At 36.4% G+C, this 26,288-nt stretch overlaps 1 protein-coding gene and 1 long non-coding RNA gene across 7 annotated transcripts in view; one reads left to right on the top strand and one right to left on the bottom strand.

The window, feature by feature from the left end:
* The window catches only part of LOC122222468, a 33,750-nt gene extending 17,342 nt beyond the window's left edge, over positions 1 to 16,408 (bottom strand). Inside the window, exons 1-4 of one of the 3 annotated variants that reach the window (XR_006203772.1) lie at positions 16,318 to 16,408; positions 14,843 to 16,080; positions 2,012 to 2,123; positions 830 to 1,007 (exon numbers count right to left, since the gene is read on the bottom strand). This is a non-coding gene — a long non-coding RNA (uncharacterized LOC122222468). Of the gene's footprint in view, positions 1 to 829; positions 1,008 to 2,011; positions 2,124 to 14,842; positions 16,081 to 16,317 lie in introns of those variants that run through there. The other 2 variants (XR_006203773.1, XR_006203776.1) reach the window with 2 other exon arrangements.
* A 48-nt stretch (positions 16,409 to 16,456) lies between these two features.
* The window catches only part of TMEM161B (transmembrane protein 161B), a 72,133-nt gene continuing 62,301 nt past the window's right edge, over positions 16,457 to 26,288 (top strand). The window contains exon 1 of one of the 4 annotated variants that reach the window (XM_042942984.1): positions 16,457 to 16,627. In XM_042942984.1, coding sequence (XP_042798918.1) covers positions 16,625 to 16,627 — 3 coding nt within the window. In that variant the 5' untranslated portion in view covers positions 16,457 to 16,624. Of the gene's footprint in view, positions 16,683 to 26,288 lie in introns of all 4 variants that reach the window. The other 3 variants (XM_042942976.1, XM_042942967.1, XM_042942962.1) reach the window with 3 other exon arrangements.

Raw genomic sequence — 26,288 nt, 5'->3', positions numbered from 1 at the left:
ACAAATGAATTCTGATTTGTAAACCCACACTATATTTGGTTGATTACTGCTTTCTTTTATAGATATTTACAGAGCATTTTTGTAGCAAAACCTTTTAGATTCTTCCCTAGGTCAGTGTGGTCCTGGCAGATAATTAGAGATGTGAGGGACTCTAAGTTGAATGAATAAAGTCCGGGTCAAGACAAGATTGAAGGAAATGTTTCCAAGTGATTGGATCTCCATTATTTATCACTGGAAACTATTTACTTGTCCATAATCCTTTCTATTTATGAAAGTTTGTGACTTCCAGGTAATATCTAAAAAATACTTTTTCCTAGGGAAGTTTAGACAGGATTGAGTAAAATATTGGCATAAGGACAGCTATTACTACAGCGATTACTACTGCAAGAGGTGGGGTAGTAAAAAAAAACATTTGTCAATCAAACAGAAGCTCTCTCAGATGACATGAAATACTCTTTGGGGAAACGCTGAATATTGGCTTGGCTTCCTGGTTCTGGCAATGCATGGGGTAACCCTGTCAGGTCTCTGAATTTCTGACAATCTCTGTCCAAGCAGAGACTGTATGGTCAGTATTTTGCTAACTCCAGTGTGGTTCACATATTACCTCCACAGAGTCCCTCAGACTTTCTCCACACTCCACTATCCATTTCACAACCACCTCCCCAGCCCCACCCATTCCTTCCACCCCAGCAAAACCTAATCTACTAGGGACATTACTAGATTCTCTTTAAACTCTGTGCAGTAGCTTTGTAGGGCTGCCATAACAAACTGCCACAGACTGGTGACTTAAAACAACCGAAATTTATTATTTTATAGTTCCGAGGCCAGAAGTCTGAAGTCAAGATGTTAGCAGGGCTGTACTTCTACTGAAGGATCTAGGATAAAACCTGGTTTTTGCTTCTTCTAGCTTCTGCTGGCTGTCACCATTCCTTCACTTGTGGCCACATTACTCCAACCTTAGCCTCCGTGGTCACATGGCCACCTCTTCTCTGTGTCTTCTCCTCTGTCTGTCACATAAGGATACTTGTCATTGAACTTATGGCCGGGCAGATAATCCAGGGTGATTTACCTCCTCATCTCAAGATCTTTAACTTAGTTATGTCTGCAAAAGTCCCTTTTCCCAAAGAAGGTAACATTCACAGCTTCCACAGATGTACGACGTGGACATCTTTTTGGGTGCCACCATTCAACCTACTATATCTTGCTTAAGGATACATTTTTTTCCCCTTTGTCTTTCAACCTGTACCTCTTGAAGCTTTGAAGAAATTCAAGAGGCCTGGTTTTTTTTTTTTTTTTTTTTTTTTTTTTTATCACCTTAGCTTTTAAGACTTATGTCTTCACTTTAAGCACTTCTTTGGAAAATTCAATCTATTCCTTTGTTTCAGTTGCTTTCTTTTGGGATTCCCCCTTCCCTGGGCACTAATGGGAGGGAGTATCACCAAGTCAAAAAGCAAATCATTCGAGGTTTTAGACTTCTACTTCTTACCCTAAAGGCAGATATTTGTCCATGTTTCAAATAGGTGAATAATATTAATAAGTTGCTATTTATTGTCACTGCTCTAAGCCTAGCTTAGTTGTGTTTTGAATGTGTTACTTCCATTATTCAGAATAATGCTATGAAAAAGATATGGTTGTCTCCATTTTACAGAAAATGGAGGGGAAAAGGGGGAAAAGGAGACCCAGGGTCACATAACTACAAAGTGTTGAAACAGAGAATTAAACTCAGATTTGTCTGACCCCACAAACACACATAATTCTTTCTACTATGTCCACCTACTTCTCATGTTTCCTTTGCAAAGAATGAAACAAAATATTAGGGAGTTCTGCTTTCTGTCAGCTGTAACCTTACACCAGAAGCTGCAAGTGGGCTTTTTCCTTCCTTGATCATCTTTTGGCTCTGAACAGAATTTTAAAAAGCCCATTCTTTGTCCTTTCTTAGCATTTTTTTGCAAGTCTCACCTCATTTGGGGGCTTCAGTTTCCTTGACACTATTCTTTTGGGCCCATGTTACCTTCTTATAATTATCCTTGGTATGTGGTTGCTTTCTCCCAAGGTTTCTGTCACTTCCAATTAGCCAGGCAATTCCTCCTTGTTGGTCAGAATTAGGTTCCCCAGTTGCTCTGCTGGGACATCAAATCATGAGAAAGGCAAATCAAAAACTTGTCAGATGTTTTGCTTTTAGCTCAATGAAACTTTTAAAAGGTATCCAGTTATTTAAACTTTCTTTTTTGATTGGTGCACTGCTACAGGTATTGACAAATAGTATACTGTAGGGCACTGAGGTATCAGTAATGAATTCTTTTATAAATAATTACATGTGGCAGTACATATTTGGAACCAGTTTTAAACCTCTGAAATAAAACATTCTAAAGCAGTTCCAAGCTCCCCATATACACCTGATTATTCTAACACATTCCTGTTTCTAATCCCCCGCTCAAGTTCACCACATGGAGAAATGTATACATATATACTGTTATTTCTAATAAACTAATACTTTGTGTATCTCATTTTTCATGTAATCCCAAACCAGAAAGTGGGAGGTGGGGTGAAGAATATGAACTTTCTGCAGTAAAATATATGTCAGGAAGTCTATGAACTAAAGTCATAACACAGAGGACTGTGAATTTCAATGAAAAAATAGTATACCTTAAGTTTTGCTAACCTTTAAGTGAAATTTAGAATTTCTTCCAATTGTAACATAGGCAATAAACCATAGTGTTATTAGAAGCAATGGTGGCTTTTTCACCAATAAAATCACAGATATTTTCCTATCATGTTACTATAGTCAGATAGGATAGTTATAGTTGCATACTGTAGTAGAAATCTCAAGATACTATTGGTGTTTCCTATTTTTATTATTACTATTATTATTATTATTTTTTTTTTGGTGTTCACTTCTTTTAAATTACAGACATTATTAGACCCTCTGCTAGGATTTGTTCTTAGGTGCATTAATAAAGAAGTACATGTACAGTACACTTTTGTTGAATATCTTGATTAGTGTATTTTTGTATAATTTATTTCATTAATGATTGTATGCATATATTATGTTTAAAAAAATTTTTTTTAACATTTATTTATTTTTGAGACAGAGACAGAGCATGAACAGGGGAGGGGCAGAGAGAGAGGGAGACACAGAATCTGAAACAGGATCCAGGCTCCGAGCTGTCAGCACAGAGCCTGACATGGGGCTCGAACTCACAGACCGTGAGATCATGACCTGAGCCGAAGTCAGACGCTTAACCGACCGAGCTACCCAGGCACCCCATATATGATATGTTTAAAAACATGATTCTAAAAAGGGCTTTATAGGCTTCACCAGACTGCCAAAGGGATCCATGGCACAAAAAAGGTTAAGAATATCTGTTATGGACTCTGGCATTGTGGTTAAGAGCGTGTAGTTTGGTATCAAATTGCTTGGGTTCAAATTTTGCTGTGACTTACAGTATAAATTTGGCTAAGTTAGATATACTTTTTTTTTTTTTTGCCTCAGACTCTTCATGTGTAAGATAGAGGTAATACTTACCTAAAAATCTTGTTATGAAAATGAAGTAATATCTACAAAGCCCTTAACATGATGCCAGGCACACAGTATGTTCTTTATCTCCATATCCATCCAGATAATAAGGTTTCATTCAAATCCTATTTATATTTATCCTGTATGCAGGTATTGTTGGTTTTTTTTTTACTGTATTGTCACTGGCTAAAATTTAAAATTATATTATTAAATATTGACAAGTTTCAAATGAATATTTATAAAATACATGTATGACATTAGGAAGAAGGATATAATGAGGATCCATATGCCCTCCATCCAGATTAAAGGGGAAAAAGTTGCTTTAGAAAGGATGAATATATAATTTATGATCTAAACCAGAACACATTTGAGAGTAAGAGTGCTATTAATTATAACACCAAGAAAATAGGTAAACCAGGTCTGTTCTGGCTAAACCAAAATGTAAAATCAAACTATTCTTGTATGCCCCTTCCTTATCCCAATCCCTCCTTCTGCAGCTAGAAAAAAAATCACTATTTTGATTTTGTGGTTATCATTCACTTTATTTATAGATTTATGTCATGTGTTTGTACTCTTAAACAATATATTGTTTACTTTTATTGGTTCTTTAATTTATAGAAATGGAATCCTACTTTAATATTGTTTTGTGAATTGCTTTTTTGCTCAACACTGTTAGAGATTCTTCCATGTCTATGGATTTGTAATGCATTTTTTTCCCACTGTTATATTCTACTGAATGAATCTACACAATGTATTTAACCATTCTATTGTTGATGGACAGGTGGACTGTTTCCAGTTTTTACTTTATAAATAATACTGTTAAGAATTTTCTTGCTCATATATCCTAGAACACCTCTCCTGGACCACAAAAGATACACATCTTCAAGTTTACTAGTTAATGCCCAATTGTTTTCCAAATTGATTATATCAACTTATACTCCAGCCAGCAATGTATAAGTGTTCTGGGATATTGTCAGACTTTAAAATTTTTGCTTATGTGGCAGGTGTGAAATTGTATTTCCTTGTGTCTGAGCATCTCTTCAGGTTTCCTGTTCTATGAATTGCCTATTTGGGGCGGTGGGGTGTGGTGTACAGTATTATTTTTTAACTAAGTTGTGTTGGTTCTTCATACAATCTGAATAGTAATCCTTTTGTTAGTAATATGGGTTGTACAGATTTTCTCCCAGTTTATGGCTTGTCTTCTGCTCTCCTTCTGATGTCTGTTTTTTTGTTTTTTGTTTTTTGGCTTATTATAGAAAATGTTAAAACATATAGGAGTATGCAGAATAGAATAATAAGCTTCCATTTACCTATTATCCAGCTTCAACTATTATCAACTCATAACAAATCTTGCTTCATTCATACCACTGTCCACTTTCCCCATTTCTCGTTATTTTGAAGCATATCCCACACATTATATCATTATATCTCTAAATATTATATCTCTAAATATGTATCTCTAAAAGATAAAATGTCTTTAAAAATACTACTAGAACATACCAAATTCTTTTTAATTCCATAATATCATAAAATATTCAGTAAGCATTCAAATTTCTAATTACCACAAAAATTTTTTTAAGTTTGTTTGAATCATGATCCAGGCAAAGTTCTGTGGTAGGTAGACTCCAAAATAACATGCAATGACTCCCATTCCCTGGTGTGCACACCCTTGCATAATTCCCTCTCACACTGTATCTTGGTTTTATGTGGGAACAACCTGTTGGTCACATATCTGTATGATGGTATGTCACTTTTGAGGCTAGCTCAAAAGAGACATTAAAGCCATGGTAGTCTCTGCCTCTCTGTCTTGAATTACTTGCTTTAGGGGAAACCAGACAGCTCTTTGGTGTGGTGAGGCACAAGCAATAATAAGCAAAAGAACTGAGGCAATTTGTCAAAAGCCACAAGAGTAAGCCATCTTGGAAGTGAATTCTCTAGCACCAGGTAAACCATCAGATGATTGTAGCCCCTGCTGACAGCTTGATTGCTGCTTCACAAGACACCCTGAGCTAGAACCATTCTGCTAAGTTGCTTCTGGATTTCTGACCCTCAGATACTACATGAGATAAGAAATATTTGTTGCTTTAATTATTATGTTTTGAGGTAGTTTTTTTTATGAAGCAATGAAAATTAATAAAGATTTTTGTACCTGGAAATGAGGTACTGACATAACAAATACCTAAAACAGAAGAGTGACGTTGGAAGCGGTGGTGGGCAGGACGTGGAAGAACTTGGAGGAGAGTGTCAGTGAAAGTTTGAAAAGTCTCGAAGAAATTTATTTATAGATGCTTGGTAACTTTGAGGAGGTGGCAGATGAGGTCTTAACAGATTAGAAAAGTCTTATTAAAATTGGAGTAAAGTGGCAGAAAGTTCAGCAAGTTTGCCGGCTACAGTTATATGCAAAGTAAAAAATATGCCTAATGAACTGGAGATTTCCAGCCAGAATGTTAAAGATGTCACCTGGTTTCCTTTTGTTTACTGTAAAATGAGAGACGGGGGAGGTAAGTGAGAGGAAGGACAGAACTTGCAGATTTGAGGATTCTCAGCCTCTCCAGGTGATGAGTGATGTTAAAAGTAGAAAATGGCTGTGAACAAAGAACAATTCCAGGGACTAACAGGAAAATATGAAGTTGAGGGTGTAGAGGGTAAAGCCAGAAAGTCAGAAAGATATTAATGTGGTACCTCAGAGTAATTTCATACAGACCCAAAGGATGTGCCTCACAGAACTTCTCAATCAAATTACAGGGCTTCTAAGTTTAAGGGTGTGGTATATCAAAAACCCAAGGTAGAGAAGGGTTTATATAGAGTTATGGGTGTCACTTTGTCTAATGGCATGAACTCAACTAAAATTCACAGGATGCCCACAGAGTTTATAGGAGAATTATTAGCAAAATATACTTTTATAAAGAGACTTAAAAAATATCTATTTATTTTGAGGGGGGAGGGGCAGAGAGAGAGAGAGACAGAGACAGAGACAGAGAGAGAGAGTCCCAAGCAGGCTCCATGCTGTCAGCCAGGGACCTGAATGCAGGGCTTGAACTCATAAGCCGAAAGATCATGACCTGAGCCTAAATCAAGAGTCAGAGGCTTAACCAACTGAGCCCCCCAGGCATCCCTACAAGAGACTTTTCAGGGGGAATTATATTACCAGGCTATTTGCCAGCCTGGACTAAAAGGAAGAGCATACTAAATGAAAAGAGGTTTTTGGACATCCAACTTTTTACAGGCAGAAAGCAAGCAGACAACTACTATAGAGCTAGAAACATGGGAAAGGAAGGATAACTTAGCAAGTGGATCCAAGAGATCAGAAGGCAGAGTGAAGATCCACAGAAAAATTACTCTCAGGCTGTGAATCTTAATCAAGAAACTGCCGACCTGTTCCCAGGTGGATTTTAGGATTTCTGTCAACCTGTATGCTCATTTCCCCCCTTTTAAATACACACATCTATAATGGTTATCCTATCTATTTTACATTAGGTTGTGGAGGCAGACACTGTATGTGTCTCTAGTTTACAGGTCCTCAGATCAAGAGGAACTCCACTTAAGGAGTTGTGCTTGAGGAAGTATACCTGAAAAGCCTCATCCACACCTGAACTTGATTTATATTTGTAAGATTTGAGCGAATGCTGTAAAAGGATGAAAGTTTTCAGGAGTTTTGGGAGAGGATGAGTGTATTTTGAATATTGGAAGAATGAATCTTCGGAGCCCAAATTATGTTAGTTCCCTCCAACACTGCATCAGGGATCGTCACCTATAGAATATAGGAGAAATAATGATATATCATTTGGATTTGGATCACATGCTCTGGGAAAAGCCAGGTGCCATGTTGTGAGGACACTCAGGCAGCCCTGTGAGTGAGCCATCTTGGAAGTGGGTCTTCTATCACCAGTCAAGGCTTCAGAAGACGACAGTTCATGGGTGTCTGGGGGGGCTCAGTCAGTTAACCATCCAACTTCGGCTCAGGTCATGCAAGTCCCACAATGAGCTCCACACTGACAGTTTGGAGCCTGTTTGGGATTCTCGGTCTCTCCCTCTCTCTCTGCCCCTCCCCTTCTTGTGCTCTCTCTCCCTCTCTCTCTCTTACACAATGAATAAATAAAAACTTTAAATAAAAGGAACCTCAAAATGGCAATTTTCTAATTCTATCATTCTTCATTCATTAATATATGTATATAGAGAAACTTCACCTCACTTACTATTTGGTTACCTGTGGTACAATCCACATAGAAAAGGCAGGACAGATCCTTGATTAATTTTATACACACGCTTTTTTTTTTTTTAACTGGTTTTCAGAACAATGAATTGATTTGAGAGCATCCTCCAATGTTGACGAAGTGGATGTTTTTTTGTTAGTTTAGCTATCATCATGAACTTGTGAATTTAAAGACGTTTGATAATTTGCTGTTCCAGTCGATTGCATTTGATATGTTCCAACCTGTGCTCAGGGGCATTTCAGAATTTCTGTAATCCTATGTGTCCTTATTGACAGTCAAATTGTCCATCTTTGGCCAGTGGGATGCTTTTTAGTTATCTCCTGAATCCATTTGACATGATTCTAGGAGAGCTTACTTGCTATCTTGCAAAACAAAATATTCCAGGCTCATCTTCTACATTTCCTGTGCCTAACTAAAATCACCTGCTACTCCAAGAGCTTATAGTGTCTTTTAAACAGAGGTGTTTTTTTTTTAATGCATTTGAATATAACTTTTTTCTTTGAGTCTGCATTTCCCTACCATAAGATCATAAAGATAATCTTGCTATCTTATATTCTGAAGGTTTAATGGTTTTCCTTTCACATTTAAATTTTAATTCACCTTGAACTGATTTTTCTGTTTGGTGTTAAATAAGGAGTTCCGATTTCATTTTCCTCCATATAGATATCCAGCACCATTCACTGAATTGATCTTGCTTTTCCTGCTGGCCCACAATGCCATCTGTCTTAAATCCAGATTCCTTATAAGAGTGCATGTATTTCTAGACTTGTGTTCCAATATAAATCATTATTTCCATCCCTAAGGAAGTATCACACTGTCCTAATTACTATAACTTTAACAGATTTATTGAGATATAATTCACATACCATACAATTCACCCATTTAAAGTAGAAGATGGGATGCTTTTTAGGATATTCACAGATGTGTGCAACTATCACCATAGTCAATTTTAGAACATTTTCATTACCTCAAAAAGAAACCCCATTTCCTTTAGCTCTTACTACCTTGTGCTCCCATCTCCCTAAACCTCACCATGCCTAAGCAACTACTAATCTACTGTCTGTATAGATTTCCTATTGCAGAATGTAATATGAATAGAATCATATAATGTGGTCTCTTGTGACTGGCTTCTTTCACTTAACATATTTGCAATGTTCATCCTTGTTATAGCAGGTATCACTACTTCATTTCCTTTTATAGCCAAATAATATTACGCTGTATGGATATACCACATTTTGTTTATCCTTTGGTCAGCTGATAGACATTTGTGTTGTTTCTACCTTTTGGCTTTTATGAACACCTAATTGGTATAATCTTACAATTCTGTCCGACAAGTTAACTCTCTCCATCTTAAATCTTTTGCTCCTGGAGTATCTTGAAATTCATGATCCCTTGCTCTTTCACAGAAACTTCAGAATTAGCTTGTCAAGTTTCTGGAAAAACTAAGCTGGGATTTTTATTGCAATTGCTTTTTTGCAGGGGAGATTTGCCATCTTAACTCTAGGCTCTAAATACTTGAACATGTAATTTTTTTTGTTATCAGACATTCTTTAATGTCTTCCAGTAATCTTTTGTGATTTTTTTTCTCTTAAAGGAAAAATAATTTTAATTTACTCCTATATAACTTGTATTTTCAAAATGATATGGTAAATGGTATTTTTAAAAATAATTTCTAACAGTTTATGTCTGCTAGATAGAAATGCAGTTCACTTTTGTATATTAATATTATATACAGAATCATTGTAAAACTCTTAAAGTTTATCTGTAAATTGTTTCTTCAATCTTTTATTTTTTATTTGTTTTAACTGTCTTACAATGCTAGCTGGGATCTCTAATATGGTACTTATTCCTGACTTTAAGGGACTATTTAAAAATTTTCATTGTTAAATATATATGTTGTAGGTTTTATTGACTTAAGGAAGTTCTGGGGTGCCTGAGTGGCTCAGTTGGTTAAGTGTCTGACTTCATCTCAGGTCATGATCTCATGGCTCATGAATTCGAGCCCCACGTTGGGCTCTAGGCTCTGTGCTGACAGCTCAGAGCCTGAAGTCTTCTTTGGATTCTAAAAAATTAAAAAATTCTGCAAAACTCCAACTTGGCAAAAAGTTTTATCCATGTCTGTGTTAATTTTTTCAAAGGCTTTTTCTGGGCAACATGTTTTCTTTTTTGAAAAATTTCTACTGATTCAATCTCTTACATAGTAATCAGAGCATTCATATTTTCTATTTCTTCTTGAATAACTTTTGAGAAGTTAATTTTTCTAGAAAATATCTACTTCACTTATATCTTCCCACTTGTTATAATAAATTGTTCATGATATCTCCTCAATCTCTATAGCATAATGTCCTCATTTTTGTTTCTAATATTCTTTGTGTCTGCTTTCTTTCTTAGGTAATCTTGTCAAAGATTTGTCAATATTATTATTAAAAGGTGAAACTTCTGACTTTGTTGCCTCTCTATATTGAGTATTTGCTTTTTGTTTAATTCATTAGTTTTATTTCCATTATTCTTTCCCTAATCTCTCAGGTTTAGGACAGATTATTAGATCTCTAATTTTCAGTTTTACTTTAATATTTAAAATTACCAATTTCCTTGTAAGTACTGTTTTAGCTGCATTCTGTAAGTGTTGATATGCAGTATTCTTGTCATTGTTCAGTTCTGAATATGTATTTTCTATTTTACATTTCATTTTCTATTGTTTGTTCTTTATTTGAATGATTCATCTTACATGGAAATGAATTTATTTTCCAAATATGTTTCCTAAATTTCTATTAATTTCTATAAAACTAATTATACTGTGATTAGAAACTGTTATCTAATAATACCAATTCTTTGAAAATTTAAAAGACTTTTTATGATTACATTTTGTAAATTGTTCATGTGTACTTAAAGTATTTTTTATTTCTATTTTTCTGCAATGATGGACTTGGTAGTTTAGAATAGCCCTTCTTGTGAAAATAACTAGAAAAGCTGGACAAAATAGAAAACAAACACCTGAAGTCATTAGAGAAGTAATGGAAAAATCCAGTGGAAAATTCAGAAGAAAAAAGAGTTGTTGAATCAAGCATTAATGACAGCTTTTCCCCTGGGATATCTGCTGATCCCAGAGAAGATGGCTAAGAAGCTCGAACAGAACTTCTGACTAAATTATGGAGTTAAAAAGACAAAAATTGGAGTTCATGGCCTGCTCTGGTAAACTCTACAGGCTTCAAGTTGAGACATCAAAGGTCTATACCCTGGGGAAAAGTATGAACTAGAAGGAGATATGCTCAGAGTCCAATCATCTCAATCACTGACTCAAGTGATTTTAGCTTACTAGTGCTCAAAACCCCTGCCAGGAGACATAAATCCTTTCTGCAAAAAATATCATTTCAGGGCTAAAAGTATAATTTCTTCACACAGTAATTCTGGAATTCAATCCAAAAATAACAACATAACTTAACAAAATATTATAAATAAAAATAAACACAAATAAAAAAATAGCTTAAGTAATATAAAATAAAAAAAATGTAAGAGATGGGTGCCTGGCTGGCTCAATTGGAAGAGCATGAGACTCTTGTTCTTGAGTTTTGAGTTCAAGCCCCAGGTTAGGGGTACAGGTTACTTAAGTAAATAAATAGTTAAACTTAAAAAAAAAAAATGTAAGAGACCTATAGGTAAATAAGATAATTTGGTAAACAACCACAAGAAAAAACAAAGGAGCTTCAGATAATAGCAGACCCCAAAATTACTAGACACAGGTTTTAAAATGATTTATGCTTAATGTGTTTGAGAAAATAAAAGATCCGATTGAGGTAGATAACTAGACATATAACTAGAAACCATAAAACAGAAAGAAACAGAAATGACCAAAATGACAACCAAAAAAGTAACAACTGAAATAAATGCTTCAACAGGTATGTTTGACAGGAGATTAGAGACTTCAAAAGAAAACCATGAACTCAAAGAAAGGTAAGAATTATCTAGAATGAACCATCAGAGACAAATGAATGGATACATAAAGGATAATATAAAATGATCTATTATACATTTGAGTGCCAGAAGGAGAGAAGGGGGACAGGATGGGGGAGAAGCAGTATCTGATAAAAGCTGAGAATTTTCCGAGAGAGAATAAGAACATCATATCCCAGATTCAAGAAGCATTACAAACTTCAAAAAGAAAACCAACAAAACCTAAAACATTTAGTTACATCGTAATCAAACTGCTTCAAATTTAAGACAAACATCTTAAAAGCAGCCAGAGAAAAAAGATTACTTTTAAAGTGACAAAAATAAAACTGACATTATTTCTCAAAAAAAATTATGGGAGCCATAAGCAATGGAATATATCTTCAAAATGATAAAATAGCTGTTAATTCAGTGAAAATATTCTTTGAAAATGAAGGTGAAATAAATGGTTTAAGGATACAAAAATTGAATTTATCACCAGCAGACATTTACAAAAGGAAATACTAAAGCATGTTCTTCAGGAGGAAGAAATATGATCCCAGACAGAAGCTCAGAAATTCAAGGAGTCATAAAGCACATAGACAAAGTAAATGTTTGAGTAAATATAAATGCACAGTAACTGTATAAAAATGTTGTCTTGAGGAATTTAGGACATTAAGTATACACAATGTATATAACATGAAGTGGGGTGGTAAGTAAAGCTGATGTGTTCTCAGGTCCTTGTATCATCCAGGAAGAGGTATAATACAACCTAATAAAAGAATATATAACTCTCAAGTTCATGGGGCAGGAGAAACAGAATAATTAAAAAATAATCAGAAAGAATGCAAAAAAAGGCAAAACCAACATAGGATAGGACAAATAAAGAATAGTATCATAATAGATTCAAATCAAGCATATTAGTAACTATGTTACACATAAATGGATTAAACACTTCAATTAACAAAATATTATCAAAATAGATTTAAAAAATCTATTCTTTCATACCACTCCTCAGAGTAAAATGCCTTTCCCATCATACTCAGAATAAAATCCAAACCCTTTCCTGGCTTTCAATGCTAATACAATTTAACCCTTTTATACCCCCCAAACTTATTCTTTTCTTAGTCACTATACTCCAAAAAGGTAGACTTCTTTGATTCCTGAAACATTCCAAATTAGTTCCTGCCTTAAGGTTTAGCGTTATTGCCCTAGCTGCAAGCATGGTTTCCTCAATTTTTGCAAAACTGGATTTTCCCGTCAAATAGGAGCTTAAGTGGCATTTTCTTAGAAGCTTTCCTTCCTTCCTCACGTGATCTAAAATAGTCATCTATTTTAATTTCCTGACTACCACTGTTAACTACCTTATATTCTTACTTATGGTCAATTATCACTAAAATGTAAATTATTTTATAGTAGGGACTATGAGAGAGAGAAAGAGAGTGTGAGTGGGGCAAGGGCAGAGAGAGAGGGAGACACAAAATCTGAAGCAGACTCCAGGCTCTGAACTGTCAGCACACAGCCCAACTCGGGGCTCGAACTCATGAAACACGAGATCATGGCCTAAGCCGAAGTCAGATGCTTAACTGACTGAGCCACCCAGGTGCCCTGCAGTATACTTCTGAAGAGCATGTTGTTTTGTTTTTCCCAAATTAGGAAGATGAGAATTACATGGAGGTTACCAAGCATACTTTTGAGAAAGAAATAAGCCCCTTTCATCCATTCTTAAATAAAAGAAAGTAAAATTTTAAAAATTACCCCCTTACAGAAAGGTTTTAAGGGCAATTCCAGGAATGGTGATTGATATAGTTTGGTTACTTTTTTACTCTTTGTTCTATGTTTAGGATTTTCTTTTTCACATCAAAGAATCTTACTGGTCATAATTTTGCAGCCTGCTTTTAACTTGGGAAAGAAACACTTCCCATTAGAAAGACTAGTCTAGGGGACCCTGGGTGGCTCAGTTGGTTAAGCCTCCGACTTTGGCTCACATCATGATCTCCCAGTTTGTGAGGTAGAGCCCTGCGTTGGGCTCTATGCTGACAGCTCAGTGCCTGGCGCCTGCTTCAGATTCTGTGTCTGGCTCTGCCCCTCCCCCACTCACACTTGCTCTCTCTCTTTCTCTAAAAAAAAAAAAAAAAAAAAAAAAAAGATTAAATAAACATTAGAAAGACTAATCTACTTTTAAAAAATAGCTATATTTCACTAAGTATACATGATAGCATTTGACTCATCTCTAATTGCTAACTACTGTTTCTAATTTTTTACCATTATAAGTATTGCTACCACGAATACTTTTGTTCATAAAGCATTTTAAGAGTAATGTAACTAAAGTGATTTTTGTCCACAACATTCATTTAAATGGTATTTCTTAAGGGGAAGGAGGTGATCAACACAAAAAGGTCTCAGCTTTCTAGGTATTTATGTCTAATTAGGAAGACAATATACTATAGTAATTTGGGGGGAAATTACAAAGGCACCTTGTAAGAAAGGACATAATAATCCTATTTATTAAAGCAAAGAAAAAGCAATTTTAATTTCTCAGAAGAGGAGCTAATCAGGAAAACATTTTGTGAACAATATGGAGCTGGTCTTTGAAACAGTGATAGGTCTTAATGGTTGAAAATGTTCCAGGTCATTGTGGGTGTTGAAGGAGGAAGTAACTTTTCTGCTGTTCTTAAGTTATTTGAGAACAGTTCTCACTCAGGACATTGCAACTTTTAATAAAACAAACAAACAAATAAGCCTTAACAATAAGCAACCAAGACTTGGATCAAAGATTAGACTAATTCCCTTGCCAAGAGTACTGAATTTCTTCCTAATCTCCCTTATCCACGTCTTTTATTTCCTTTCAAAATTTTCCCCTTCCTTTTTATCTGTCAAAGACTCTCATCTATTTTAAAGAATGGAAATAGGTAAATCCCTCTACTTCAACACATGTAACCAATACAAAACACTGTAATTATTTGTGGGATAAAAAAGACAGGGAGATGCTGCCTTTAAACATATATGGTATGCATTTTAATCTTTAGAAAACATTACGTATAACAGATTTTTCACACTGTAAAAGAAATTAGAATATTAAAGGATATTAATCAAGGGTTATTTATCAAATTGTCAAATACCAAATAAGGAACATAGAACTCCATGATCTATTAAAAATGATAAGCAGATAACGAATACTGACTGTGATTTCCTCTCGTGGTTTTACTCTGGCAGGAATAGATTCCATCCTGATAATAATTCCAGTCTTACTGTCACATAGGAGGAGATGCTCTGTGAACCTCAATGAGGCTGCCAGGTTTAGGACGGATGTAAGAACCAAAGTGTCAGAAATGAAAGAGTAAGACTTCACAGGATGTGTTGTTACTGACAGACTGATAGCCAGTTTCCTTCTCCACCTTTTCTTCCTCAAGGATAGCAGCTGCTTCCCACAGATACACAAGCAGAACGACTCCAATCCTTCTCTACCACACTTATCATCTGCAGATGCCCTGGGGCTTGTCTATTTACAACCTTGTCCCTATAGAGCAGAGGTGGAACCCTCAGGGAAGTTCTGGATCCGTTAGCAGCCGGTCTGTTTCACAAACTATTTCTCAGCCCCACCCCACCTCCAGCTACTTCCAATGTTGGTACTTAAAATTCCCGTATCTTTATCACATTATTCATCCCCCTTCCCCCCCCCACCAAAAAAAGAAAATTTAAAGTAAAAACAACTCATACACTCTGTCTCTAGGCCCCTTTTTCATATAAAGCAGGCTTCTTTTGGGTGGCTCAGAAGTGGTTCCCATGGTCTTTCGACCATTTATAGCTTGGGTATCATGCTCTCCAGGTACATGTATAGCCACTCCTGCCTGCCCAACCTTCTTAAATTTCTTGTTACGCTTCCTAGTTTACCTCCCAAGACCAGCTTTACAACAAAACTAGATACTGGCAAAAAGAGATCCTGTAAGTGAAATTGTAGATACAGTCACGTCTTAAACAAGGATCCCAAGTTGTGAGATTAATTTCTGGCTTAAAGGTGCTCTGTATATCCACTTCAAGCCTGCCTCCAGTACCGTGGCTTACAGCCAAATAAAAAAGGCACAGAGTTGCTGGGTACAGATTTTGGAAAAAAACACAAATTAAGAGGTACACGGGAGTTTCACTTTTCCCCCAGCTGATGATCTATATTTTTTAAAATAAAAGGAGACCGTCCACATTGGAATGTATTAAATAGGCAGAATTCTCCTCCTGGTTTCTCTGCTCTTGTAGATGTTCCTCTGGCTTCAACTGGTATATATGAATAGTGAAGAAACATCTGAGGATCAAATTCCACTGCCCCGAGGAAGAGGAGCGCTGCTGGACGCACTAAAGCAGGTAGAAGAGATGACGGAGGGACAAACAGGTCTGTGGAGATCCGGAAAGTCTCCAGGAAGGGGCAGCCTGGAAAAGGAGAAGGTAAAAGAAAGCGCGTGGCTGAGTTCAGGCAATTACTGTTGTCTCAGCACGACCACGGCCTGTGATTTTTCTCCCTCACTAAATCCTCTGGGGTCAGTCCCCACCCCGTTCATCAACCTGCGCCTCCATCGCCTCCCCGGGCGAGGATGCGCTCCGGCCCAAACCACCCAACGTACCTCCGAAGCTCACGATCGCAGCAACACCCCCCGCCCGCCCACCTACCTGTGCTGCGCCTGCGCCTCCCCCCCGCGCACTCTCAAGGTCAGCACCGCCCCCAGCCTCTAACCTAGCACCCACGGAAGTGGCATTAGAGGACGTCCTGCGTATGCTCACCTCTGCGTGGCGTGGGGTCGCAGGCGTTCAAGGAAGGGAGGGACTTCCTGTCCCGCGCGGGCAGAACTTCCGCCAGAGCCGGAAAACTCTCTCCTTCGCGTTGTTTAAGAGGCTCCCGTCTGCAGGGTGGGGAGGGAAGGTCCAGGACGGTCCCGGGGATTCCAGGGCGTCCGGTCTACGACCTGTCCTTGGCGCCATGGTGAGTCCTGGTTTGAAGACTGGAGTAACAACAGTGGGAAGGAAGGGGCCATGAGGTCAGTCCTGTGAAGGTAGCCAGTCGGGTTCCCGGCTGAGGATGGAGCAGGCGAGAGTAGTGGGATGATTCGTGGGGGCAGGACCCCGCACCTGTCCCGGAGTGCTGAAGCTCCTGGGCCCCTGAGGAGGAGCATCCGCCCTGCCCAAAGGCGAGGTTTGTCCAAGAGTACCTAGTAGGTAGCCAGAATGTTCGTGGTCCATTCACTTTGTATGGCGTGTGGCGCCAGGTGGTCCCTAGAGCTGACCTTGCCGGGTTGATCTTTTCCGCCCCTCCCTCCTCCTCTGCTGCTTGGCAGTGGCCAAGAACTTAAGATCTTAGAAATTCCTTTAGCTTTTCCAAGTTGACACAAAGGAACCCTTTCTTGTAGAGGATCAACACTTGTCACCTAAGATAAAAGGCAAAGTCAGCTTATCTTTCAGACTCAGCCTATTTGAAATTGGGAAGGGTGTCATAAAAAATTCAGACTCGGTAAGGAGGGATTTTATTCGAAAGGAATATTGCAAAGGTCTGGGGAATGGGACTATTGCATAGGGAGAATGTTCTAACCATAAGATTGGCAAGAGTCTCAAAGGTTAAGCAAAAAGGTTTTTCTTTTATAGGGAGGAGTAAAATAATGGTAGGAAGAACCATATGTGGGGAGGTGAGATGAAAGCATAGTACATTGAACAGTTAATCAGAATGTTTTACTCTCAGGCCAGTCTGTTCTGAGGAAGAGCTGTTAAAAAGGAGTTGTATGCTGCTTCAGACTGAACCGGGGGAAAGAGGATCTTAACCAGAATTTCAGTAACAAATGTTTTGTTTCAGTTGATGTGTGGGCACATGCAGTTCAGCCAATCACTTGTGAAACAAAGAATGGGAATTTGTGGGCTCTGTCTCTGAGCTTGTTAGGTAAATACGTGGGGCATCTGTGAGCCTTACCTAAGTCATGTGGGTATCAGTGGTTCATTGCAGTAAGCCCTTTACAAAACACAAAAGGGTGTAGGGGGTATTTCTGAACCTTTGCTCTTTTCCAAGATCACAGGGATCTGGTAAAGTTCAGCATTGTCAATTATTTGACTATATAAAAGATTTCAAATTCTCATCTGGAAGGGAGTGTGTCTTGGCATTTAGTTTCAGTGTACCGTGTTTATCCAGGACCAAATGTCGACCTTGTTCAGCTGTTGTGTACGATGTTGGACTTTCAAATGACTTAGAAACTTCAGTGAATGTGAAAGAAAAGAACTTGAAAGTAATGTGGTTTCTGGTGTACTCTACCAGCTAATGTAACATATGATTCTTTTTGGTACTCTGTGTGTTTTTAACTTCAGTGAATAATACAGTTTTTGTTCATTAAGAGTTTTTTTTCTTTTCTTCTCTTTTATATCAGTGAAATTAAGACAAAGATAGGGTATAGTAGAATGAGAAGGAGCCAAAGACAATAATTAGCCTAACCACCTCCACTCCACTCTCTCCCTAATTTGACATAAGGAAGAGTCTGAGGTCTGGAAATAAGCACTGGTTTCCCTAAGATAACACTAGTTTGGCATAGTCAGACTACTACTGACTTAAAAACTCAGTAAAAAATCTCCACTTCTAAATTTAAGCTCAGTTTTTGCTTATTGGTCTGAAAAGCAGAGGGTGAAAATACAATAAAAATCCTTAAATTTACAATAGTCACAAAGAAGCTGAATGTGAACTTACGCCCAGTATTCTGTAATACTAGAAGGAGAACTCCTCCTGCCATCTCAAAAAATATAGTTTTATTTTAGGTTGAGGTAAACTCATGCTGTTTCTCAAAATGTCACTTAAGAGAATGTCACCTGGAGAAGGTCACCAGGGGCCAACTAATTGACTCTCCATTCTGGTATTGCTTATATTTTTGTGTTAACTTACTTAACTCCACTTAAGTGTTCCCAGTCATGAAGTTGATAACGTCTGTATATGCAAGTTTAGGCAATATATGGAATCCTTCAAAAGAAAAGGTTTAGACATTAAATGAAGTGAGGGGTTGAATTTATTTTGAATACAGCTTGGTTAAATTGAGAACTTTTTCACAGCTTGGGCCTAATGCTATGCAAAACAGGCTGTACTTGAACTCAGAAGACCCAGATTCTGCCCATTATTAGTTCCATGAATTTGGAAAAAGGAGTCAAGTTAGGTAAGGGTTCCAGTTTCCTCCTAGATAAGAGAAGTGGGGCTTGATGGAGATTAAAACATCTTTTTTTTTTTTAAGTTTACTTATTTTGAGAGAGAGAGAGAGAGAGAACGAGCAAGCTAAGGAGGGGTGGAGAGAGAGAGAATCCCAAGAATCTGCACCTTTGCAGAGCCTGATGTGTGGCTCAAACTCACGAACTGTGATATCTTGACCTCAGCCTAAACCAAGAGTTCTTAACTGACTGAGCCACCCAGGCACCCCAAGATTAAAATACTTTCTAATTCTCACATTTCTGATTCTTTAACTTTCAGGACTTTTTTCAGAAGAGGTACATGTTTCTCATTCAAAAAATTTTAGTCTTGGGGCTCCTGAGTGGCTCGGTCGGTTGAGCGTCCCACTTCAGCTCAGATCATGATCTCATGGTTCGTGAGTTCGAGTGGGTTCGAGCCTCGCGTTGGGCTCTGTGCTGACAGCTCGGAGCCTGGAGCCTGCTTCAGATTCTGTGTCTCCTTCTCTCTCATCCCCTCCCCTGCTCATGCTGTCTCTGTCTCTCAAAAATAAATAAATGCAAAAAAAAAAAAAATTTAGTCTGACTTCCACTTTTTTCCTTACCCACTTTTTTCCTTACCCTTTTGATTTTTCAAGTTTGATTTTTTGTTTTTTTTCATTCTCCTTGTGTTTTTTTTATACATCATGTAGGTAATACTTGGAATCTTTGTACATATGTTTGGCCAGGTATTTCACTATTGTCCTAAATACTATTACAGAATGGAAAGCAAAGCGTTGGGACACCTTGATTTTACTTGTTTTAATTGATAAAAATTCACTCTGTTCTTTTATTCCCTGTACATTAAGTAGACCCAAACTCAGTAAATGCCTGTGCATGTAATAAGGTTCTTCTATTGTGAGCAGATGAGAGTAGGATTATGGTCCAGACTAAAAATACTTAGTATTCACTCTTAAGTTTTTCTTCCATGTTGTAAAAATTGTTAGTCTATAGACAATTTACTAAAGGAATGATGAAACTATTTCTTTTCTTATACTTTTCTTTTTGAAAATTACAAATCAGCTGTAATCAAATAGATCTTTTTACCATTTAAGCTTATTTGCAGGACAAAGTATGTAGAATAGAGCTAGTTCCTGGAATTGGAGGTATCTCATGGCTTGTTTTATTTATGTAGCATTCTGTGGTAATTTTTATTGCTGGGATTGAGCTATGTTGTCTGTTGGCAAAAAAAGGGCTGTCAACTTCTGCCTTACTCATTTAGAGTTAATGAGAAAGATTAGGGGGCCGAAAGGGGTATTGAGAAGAGAATGGTAAATGTTATAAGAGGTATGTATAACGTGCTCAAAGAATAGAAGAAAGAAATTCTAACAGTAGGTGTCATGTAGTAGGTGACTTAACTGAGGACACTAGTTCTTAAATTTGAGTTTGTGTAGAATTCACCTGTGATGTTTGATAAAAATGCTTATCTGGGCCCCATTAATGGGAGGTAGAGTTTCAGAATCTTACTTTTAATTAAGAGTTTTACAGTTAAATCTGAAATTGGCAGTCCTTAAACCATACTTTGAGAGAACTCTAATGCAGACTTTAGTGGAGGTATTGGAGAGATTTGTGCTGGATGATGATCAAACATCTGCAGTTTATTGATATGGTGGATTCTTTTAATTGATTTTTGAATATTGCACTAGCCTTGCATCCCTGGAATAAATTCCGTTTGGCTGGGATATATAATTCTTTTCATATGTTGCTGGGTTTGATTTGCCAAAAGTTTAGGATTTTTGCATTTATATTTATAAGAGATAAAGATGATCTGTAGTTTTCTGGGCTGAGTGCTTTCTGTTAAGGAAGGTTATTAATTGTTGATTCAGTTTCTTTAATAGATACAGGCCTGTTCAGATTGTCCATTTCTTATGTCGGTTTTGGCAAATTGTATCTTTCAAGGAATCAGTCCATTTCATCTAGGTTATAAAATCTGTGGGCATGGAGTTGTTCGTAGTGCTTCTTTATTATTTTAATGTCCGTGGAGTCTGTAGTGATGTCACCTGTTTTGTTTCTGGTATTAGTAATTTGTGTCCTCCTTTTTCTTAGCCTGACTAGGCTTATTGATTTTATTGATCTTTTCAGAGAACCAGTTTTTGGTTTCATTGATTTTTCTCTATTGATTTCTTCTTTCCAGTTTTACTGATTTCTGCTCTAATTATTATTATATATTTTCCTTCTGCTTAGTTTGGACTTAATCTGCTCTTTTTTTAGTTTCCTAAGGTGGAATTTTAGGTGTTTGATTTTAGATCTTTTCTAGTATTTACATTCAATGCTATAGATTTCTGTTTAAGCACTGCTTTTGCTACATACCATAATTTTGATAAGTTATGTTTTAATTTAATTAAAAATATCTTGAGTTTGTCTTGGTTTTTCCTTTTTGACCCATGTGTTATTTAAAAATGTATTGTTTAGTCTTGACATATTCTGGGATTTTCCACTTTTCTTTCTGTTTACTGATTTCTAGTTTAATTCCATTGCAGTCTGAGGGCAGGCATTGTATGATTTCTGTTTTTTTTAAGTTTAAGGTGTGTTTTATGACCCAGAATGTGGTCTTTCTTGGTGAATGGACATGTGTAGCTTCACGGATGAATTCTCAGGTTTTATCAGTTAGCCATATAGTGGCAGAGATTTGGGTTTCTTCCCACATCTCTGATTTTTCCTGTGACTTCTCTCCTTCACTACTTTCCTAAAGAGGCTTAGTTTAAATAATAGTAGAGACTGTTCTCGTGGGTAGCATTTGGTTTATTTAAGATTGATTCTTAAGACTAGCTTATACTCTGGTTTTGGTCCACTTTTTAAATTTAGTTCTTTTGTTTGCTCTGGAGTAAAAGCGTAAAGCAAATTTGGTTGATTTTAGAAAATCAGAAGATAATTGAAAGTGTTCGTTTCTAAGAGAGAACTTATTTTCTTAATGTTGTACTGTGGTTTTGCCCATGTTACTAAGTTGAGCGAACACAACTTGCCCCAAAGAAACTTTGAAGAAACTTGTCTATAAAGTGTCTCTTTACTCTTTATCTACCACCTACAAAAAAAAATCTTTGAAGGTCTGGTAGAACATTCGCTTGGTTTTGATTGAAATAATTATACCTTTTCCTTCCCCAAACATTTAAAAATCATGGTCTCTTCTCACAAGTACTGTTTAATCGATTATTCACTATTTATTAAGCACCATCTGTATGTCAGGTATATCTGTATTCTTGGCCATAGGGATATAACTTTATTAAACAGGGATAATACTGCCTTTGTGGAGCTTATGTTTTACTGGGAGATTCTGATGATAATGAAATGAGACATAATATGTGTTGGTTGTGATAAATGCAACTAAGAAAGATAAAAACAGGGTGAAGGATAGAAAATGATTAGGGTGGTTGTTTTATTAGTTAAGTTATTCAGAGAAAACCTAAATGAGGTGACAGTGGAACAAGTATGATTTAATATACATATGTATATATCTTCAACATACATGCCTGTTATCTGTGAGTACATATTTGGGAGCTATACCCTAAACAATTACTATAATGTCATGCACAAAGCTCATATTGTCTGTAGCTATATAATTCTTTCAATAAAGTTAAACATTATCATTTTTCCAAACAGTGAACAGGTAAATAATTTAAGTATTTTTTTTTTTTAGTTTTTTATTTTTTTCAAGTTTCTTTATTTATTTTGAAAGAGAAAGAGAATGAGGGAAGGGGCAGAGAGAGAGGGAGAAAGAGGGAGAGAAATTCCTAAGCAGGGCTCCACACCAGCAGCATGGAGCCCAACGTGGGGCGTGAACTCACAAACCAGGAGATCATGACCAGAGCCAAAACCAAGGTTCAGACATCCAAACTACGGAACCACCCAGGCGCCCCTTAAGTATATTTTGTGTTTTTTTCCTTAAAGAAACCTCTATAATAGTAAGTGATGTTTTATTTAATAGATTGGTTTGTGCCACATATTTTTAGTCTTTTAGTATATTTTTTGAGAGAATATAACTCATTAACTCACAATATACTGATTTTACATTCATATCTTTCAGTTACATAAAACAGACTTAGTTATTCCATTGTTAAAGTAGACTAAAATATCTTTGTGATTTGCCCATAATCAAAAGATTTAGAAAAACCTGGTATCATTTCAGCTTTTGATTCTTTGATGTTGAGACTCAGGGTCTTAATATCTGATTATAAGGTTGTATTTATTTTAAAAAAATCTTTAGGTAGTATGAAAAGCCAATCTGCTCATACATGCTCATAAGGATGATTTTGGGGAAAGTACAATAAATATATGGCATGGAAAGTATGCTTGAACTAGAACTAGATGACCTCTGGGGTTTGACTCAAGTTTTTGTGATTCTGAATTTGTGAAACTGAATATCACTGATATTCACTGATGCACATTTAGTTGAATGTATATTGAAGTGACAGCGGAGGGAATATTCAATTTGTCTTTCAAGAAGAGTTTCACAGAGGATTGATTGGACTAGGTCTTTTAAGGGTAAGTAGAAGTATGTTAGGTGGGTAAGAAATTGAATTTTACTTTTCCTCATTTTATTTAAGTAAAAGTATTTATGTACCCTACTTACATTAACTCATTTAAATCTTCATGAAGTATTTAATCTTGGATTTTTTTTTTCCACCTCCACTTTTTTACCTGCTTTTTTTTTTTTTTTTACCTCTATTCCACAGATGTAAAAATGGAGACACAGCAAGATTAGAGTAACTCTTCCAAAATGAAACAGTTATTGGTGGTGGAATTTGACTTGAACGCAGGCAGTTTGGCCATTGTATTGTTGTGCCAGTCTTACTGTTTACATTTGATAGGTTTCAACTTATGAGAGGAGTCATTTCCAGAACATTTTCCTATAGAAACAACATTAGGGTGTTATATTTCTAGAAAGTCTTTCCCAATCTAGTTAATAACTTCTATTACATCTCATATACTATTAAAGAAATCAATCATTACTGTCATTCATAGCACTAATGATTAGCCTAATTCAAGTGCCAAACAGGTCTGACATTGCTGCATTCACTCAAAATAAGAATTCAGTCCTTCATATTCTCTTCACCTTAATTGCATCCAGTTAAGGCACTCCTTCTGTACAGTGTTAATTTCCATTGCGTCTCTAGTATAGACTTGTAGTAACATTGATGAGGTGAGGAGCAATTAGAGAACTGGAGATGAATTGGAATTTCTTGTCATTGTTAAGTATCTAGTGTGCTAAAAGCCTGTCTCAGCCCATTTCTTTTCCTGAGGGCTTCTAAGGATTGGCTTGCTCATATTCTTTCACTTGGACTACCTGTTGCTTATAGCTAGAACTTAGTTTTCTCCCTGAGTTGCAAATAACATAGTATCATAGGGTACCTTGCATTCCCTACCATATGGTCAACGCACATGATAAAGGTTATTACTACCAGTAAATTTTTTTAAACGTCACCTTGCCATGTTACTTACTTCCAGCTGACCATAACTGTTTACTTATCATAAAGGTCTTTTAGGGAAAAAAGTTGAAGCTCTGGATGATATTGATGAGTCTTTGCAATACATTCTTGGAAGTAGAGAGGTTTGGATTGTGAAGAAGAGATGAGATGGAAAATAATAAGGGACACTAGAGAGAGAAAGGGAGACCTTTCTCCTCCAGAAGTTAATTATGAAGAAAGAACTTAAACAAGCTGTTCTTCTCTGTATTATAAATATATGAGTATGGATTGCCATCCTATGATGTCACAGATAAGGCACTATAAGGCTATGGTAGGCTATGGGTTTTTTTTTTTTTTTAAATAAACATGATACTTTTTTTGATAAGTAGTAGACGCCTTTTGAAATACTAATCTGATTGCTTATTTTTTTTATGTAGTTATCTGTGTCTGCCCTTTACACAGTGCTTAGCTGATTTTTGTTATCTTTCACCATTTGATTGCCACTGTTTGCCCAAATACAATGATTTACCTAGCAAAGCAATGCCACACTTTCCTGCTTTTTTTTTTCCTAAAAGAAAAAGTCATATTGGAGGATTCTGCTCCATCATGACTTCATTAAGTTCATTATGTTTGTTAAGTATTTTTATCATTTCAGAAGATTTTAGTCATTTTTATGATCAGTATAAATGATTGATTAAAAATGTTTCCAATTCTTTGTGATTTATGGGCATATGTATTCAAATATGAATGTTTATGTCTTTTGTTTCTGAATATAGTCTTGCTCAAAAGAGAAGCCATGACTTTTTTTCCTGAAAAGTTTTACATTATTAATAGTTACATTCATTAGTAGAATTTTCTTAACTTTAAATTCTTGCTTATTGTCTTTTCCCTTCCCTGTATTAGGTTAATTAATATTAGGACAGTGAAGCTTCACTTTATCATTTATTACCAGACAGCTTTGTTGGTTGGGTGGGTCAGATGCTAACTAGAATTAGAATTAATTGTAAACTAAGTCTGTTTTCTAATCAGGAGGGACAGATAAGAAAGCTTTGGTAACATTCATTGTAATGTTAAATCATAACTAACTGAAACATTAGTTGGTTAAGACTAACACTATTTTTGGGGCACCTCAGTGTCTCAGTTGGTTAAGTATCTGACTCTTGATTTCAGCTCAGGTCGTGATCTAATGGCTTGTGAGATCGAGTCCTTCATTGGGCTCTGAACTGGCAGCATGGAGCCTGCTTGGGATTCTCTCTCTCTCTCTCTCTCTCTCTCTCTCTCTCTCTCTCTCCGCCCTCCCCCCCCCCCGGTCGGTCTCTCTCTCTCTCTCTCTGTAAATAAATTAAGTAAATAAATAAACTTTAAACAACTGTTTTCTAACTTGATTCCGTTATTCATTGAGTACTTTTGATTTTGATAGAGAGCTTCTCAATCATATTAGAAGTATTGAAGGTCATCATAGTTCTTTCTCTTGATAGTCACTGAAAAAGAACATTTCAGATCATCAAGAAAAGGAATCCTTTAGTAGGTAGAATTGGCCAAGTATCTGAGATAAACTTAAAATAACAAAACAAAATAATATTGTAAAACTCTTGGTATTCACAAGTTTCCTGAGAGAAATTCCTGCAAACCACTAACTGAGGGAAGAATGCTGGGCAGTGGGCTAGGTATACTCCTTTACATCAGAGCTTGGAGCTCTGATTTACTTTCAGGTCTCCTATAAATGTTAGCTCATTTAATCCTTATGAAGAAGGGATAATTGTTCCTATCAGCAGTAACTACACTTCACAGGCTTTGACGATGCTTTAGAAATGGTAGGTGTGTGAATGCCAGTAATCCATCGTGTTTTTAATTAAAATAACTGCAATCATCAACAATAAGATCTTTTAAGAACTTGGAGATCATTTGCCAACTCATATCTTTTGTAGATAAGAGTGAGTCCCAGAGAGAGCTAGCTCGTCTGTTATTAGTGACAGCGAAGTTCTTTGATTCTAGTATGGTTAATTATTCAGTACATTAAAA

The sequence above is a fragment of the Panthera leo genome, chromosome A1 (genome assembly GCF_018350215.1).
Source record: "Panthera leo isolate Ple1 chromosome A1, P.leo_Ple1_pat1.1, whole genome shotgun sequence".
NCBI lineage: Eukaryota > Metazoa > Chordata > Mammalia > Carnivora > Felidae > Panthera > Panthera leo.
The sequence above is the reverse complement of the archived record's forward strand: the minus strand, read 5'-3'. Positions and strand labels throughout refer to the sequence as shown.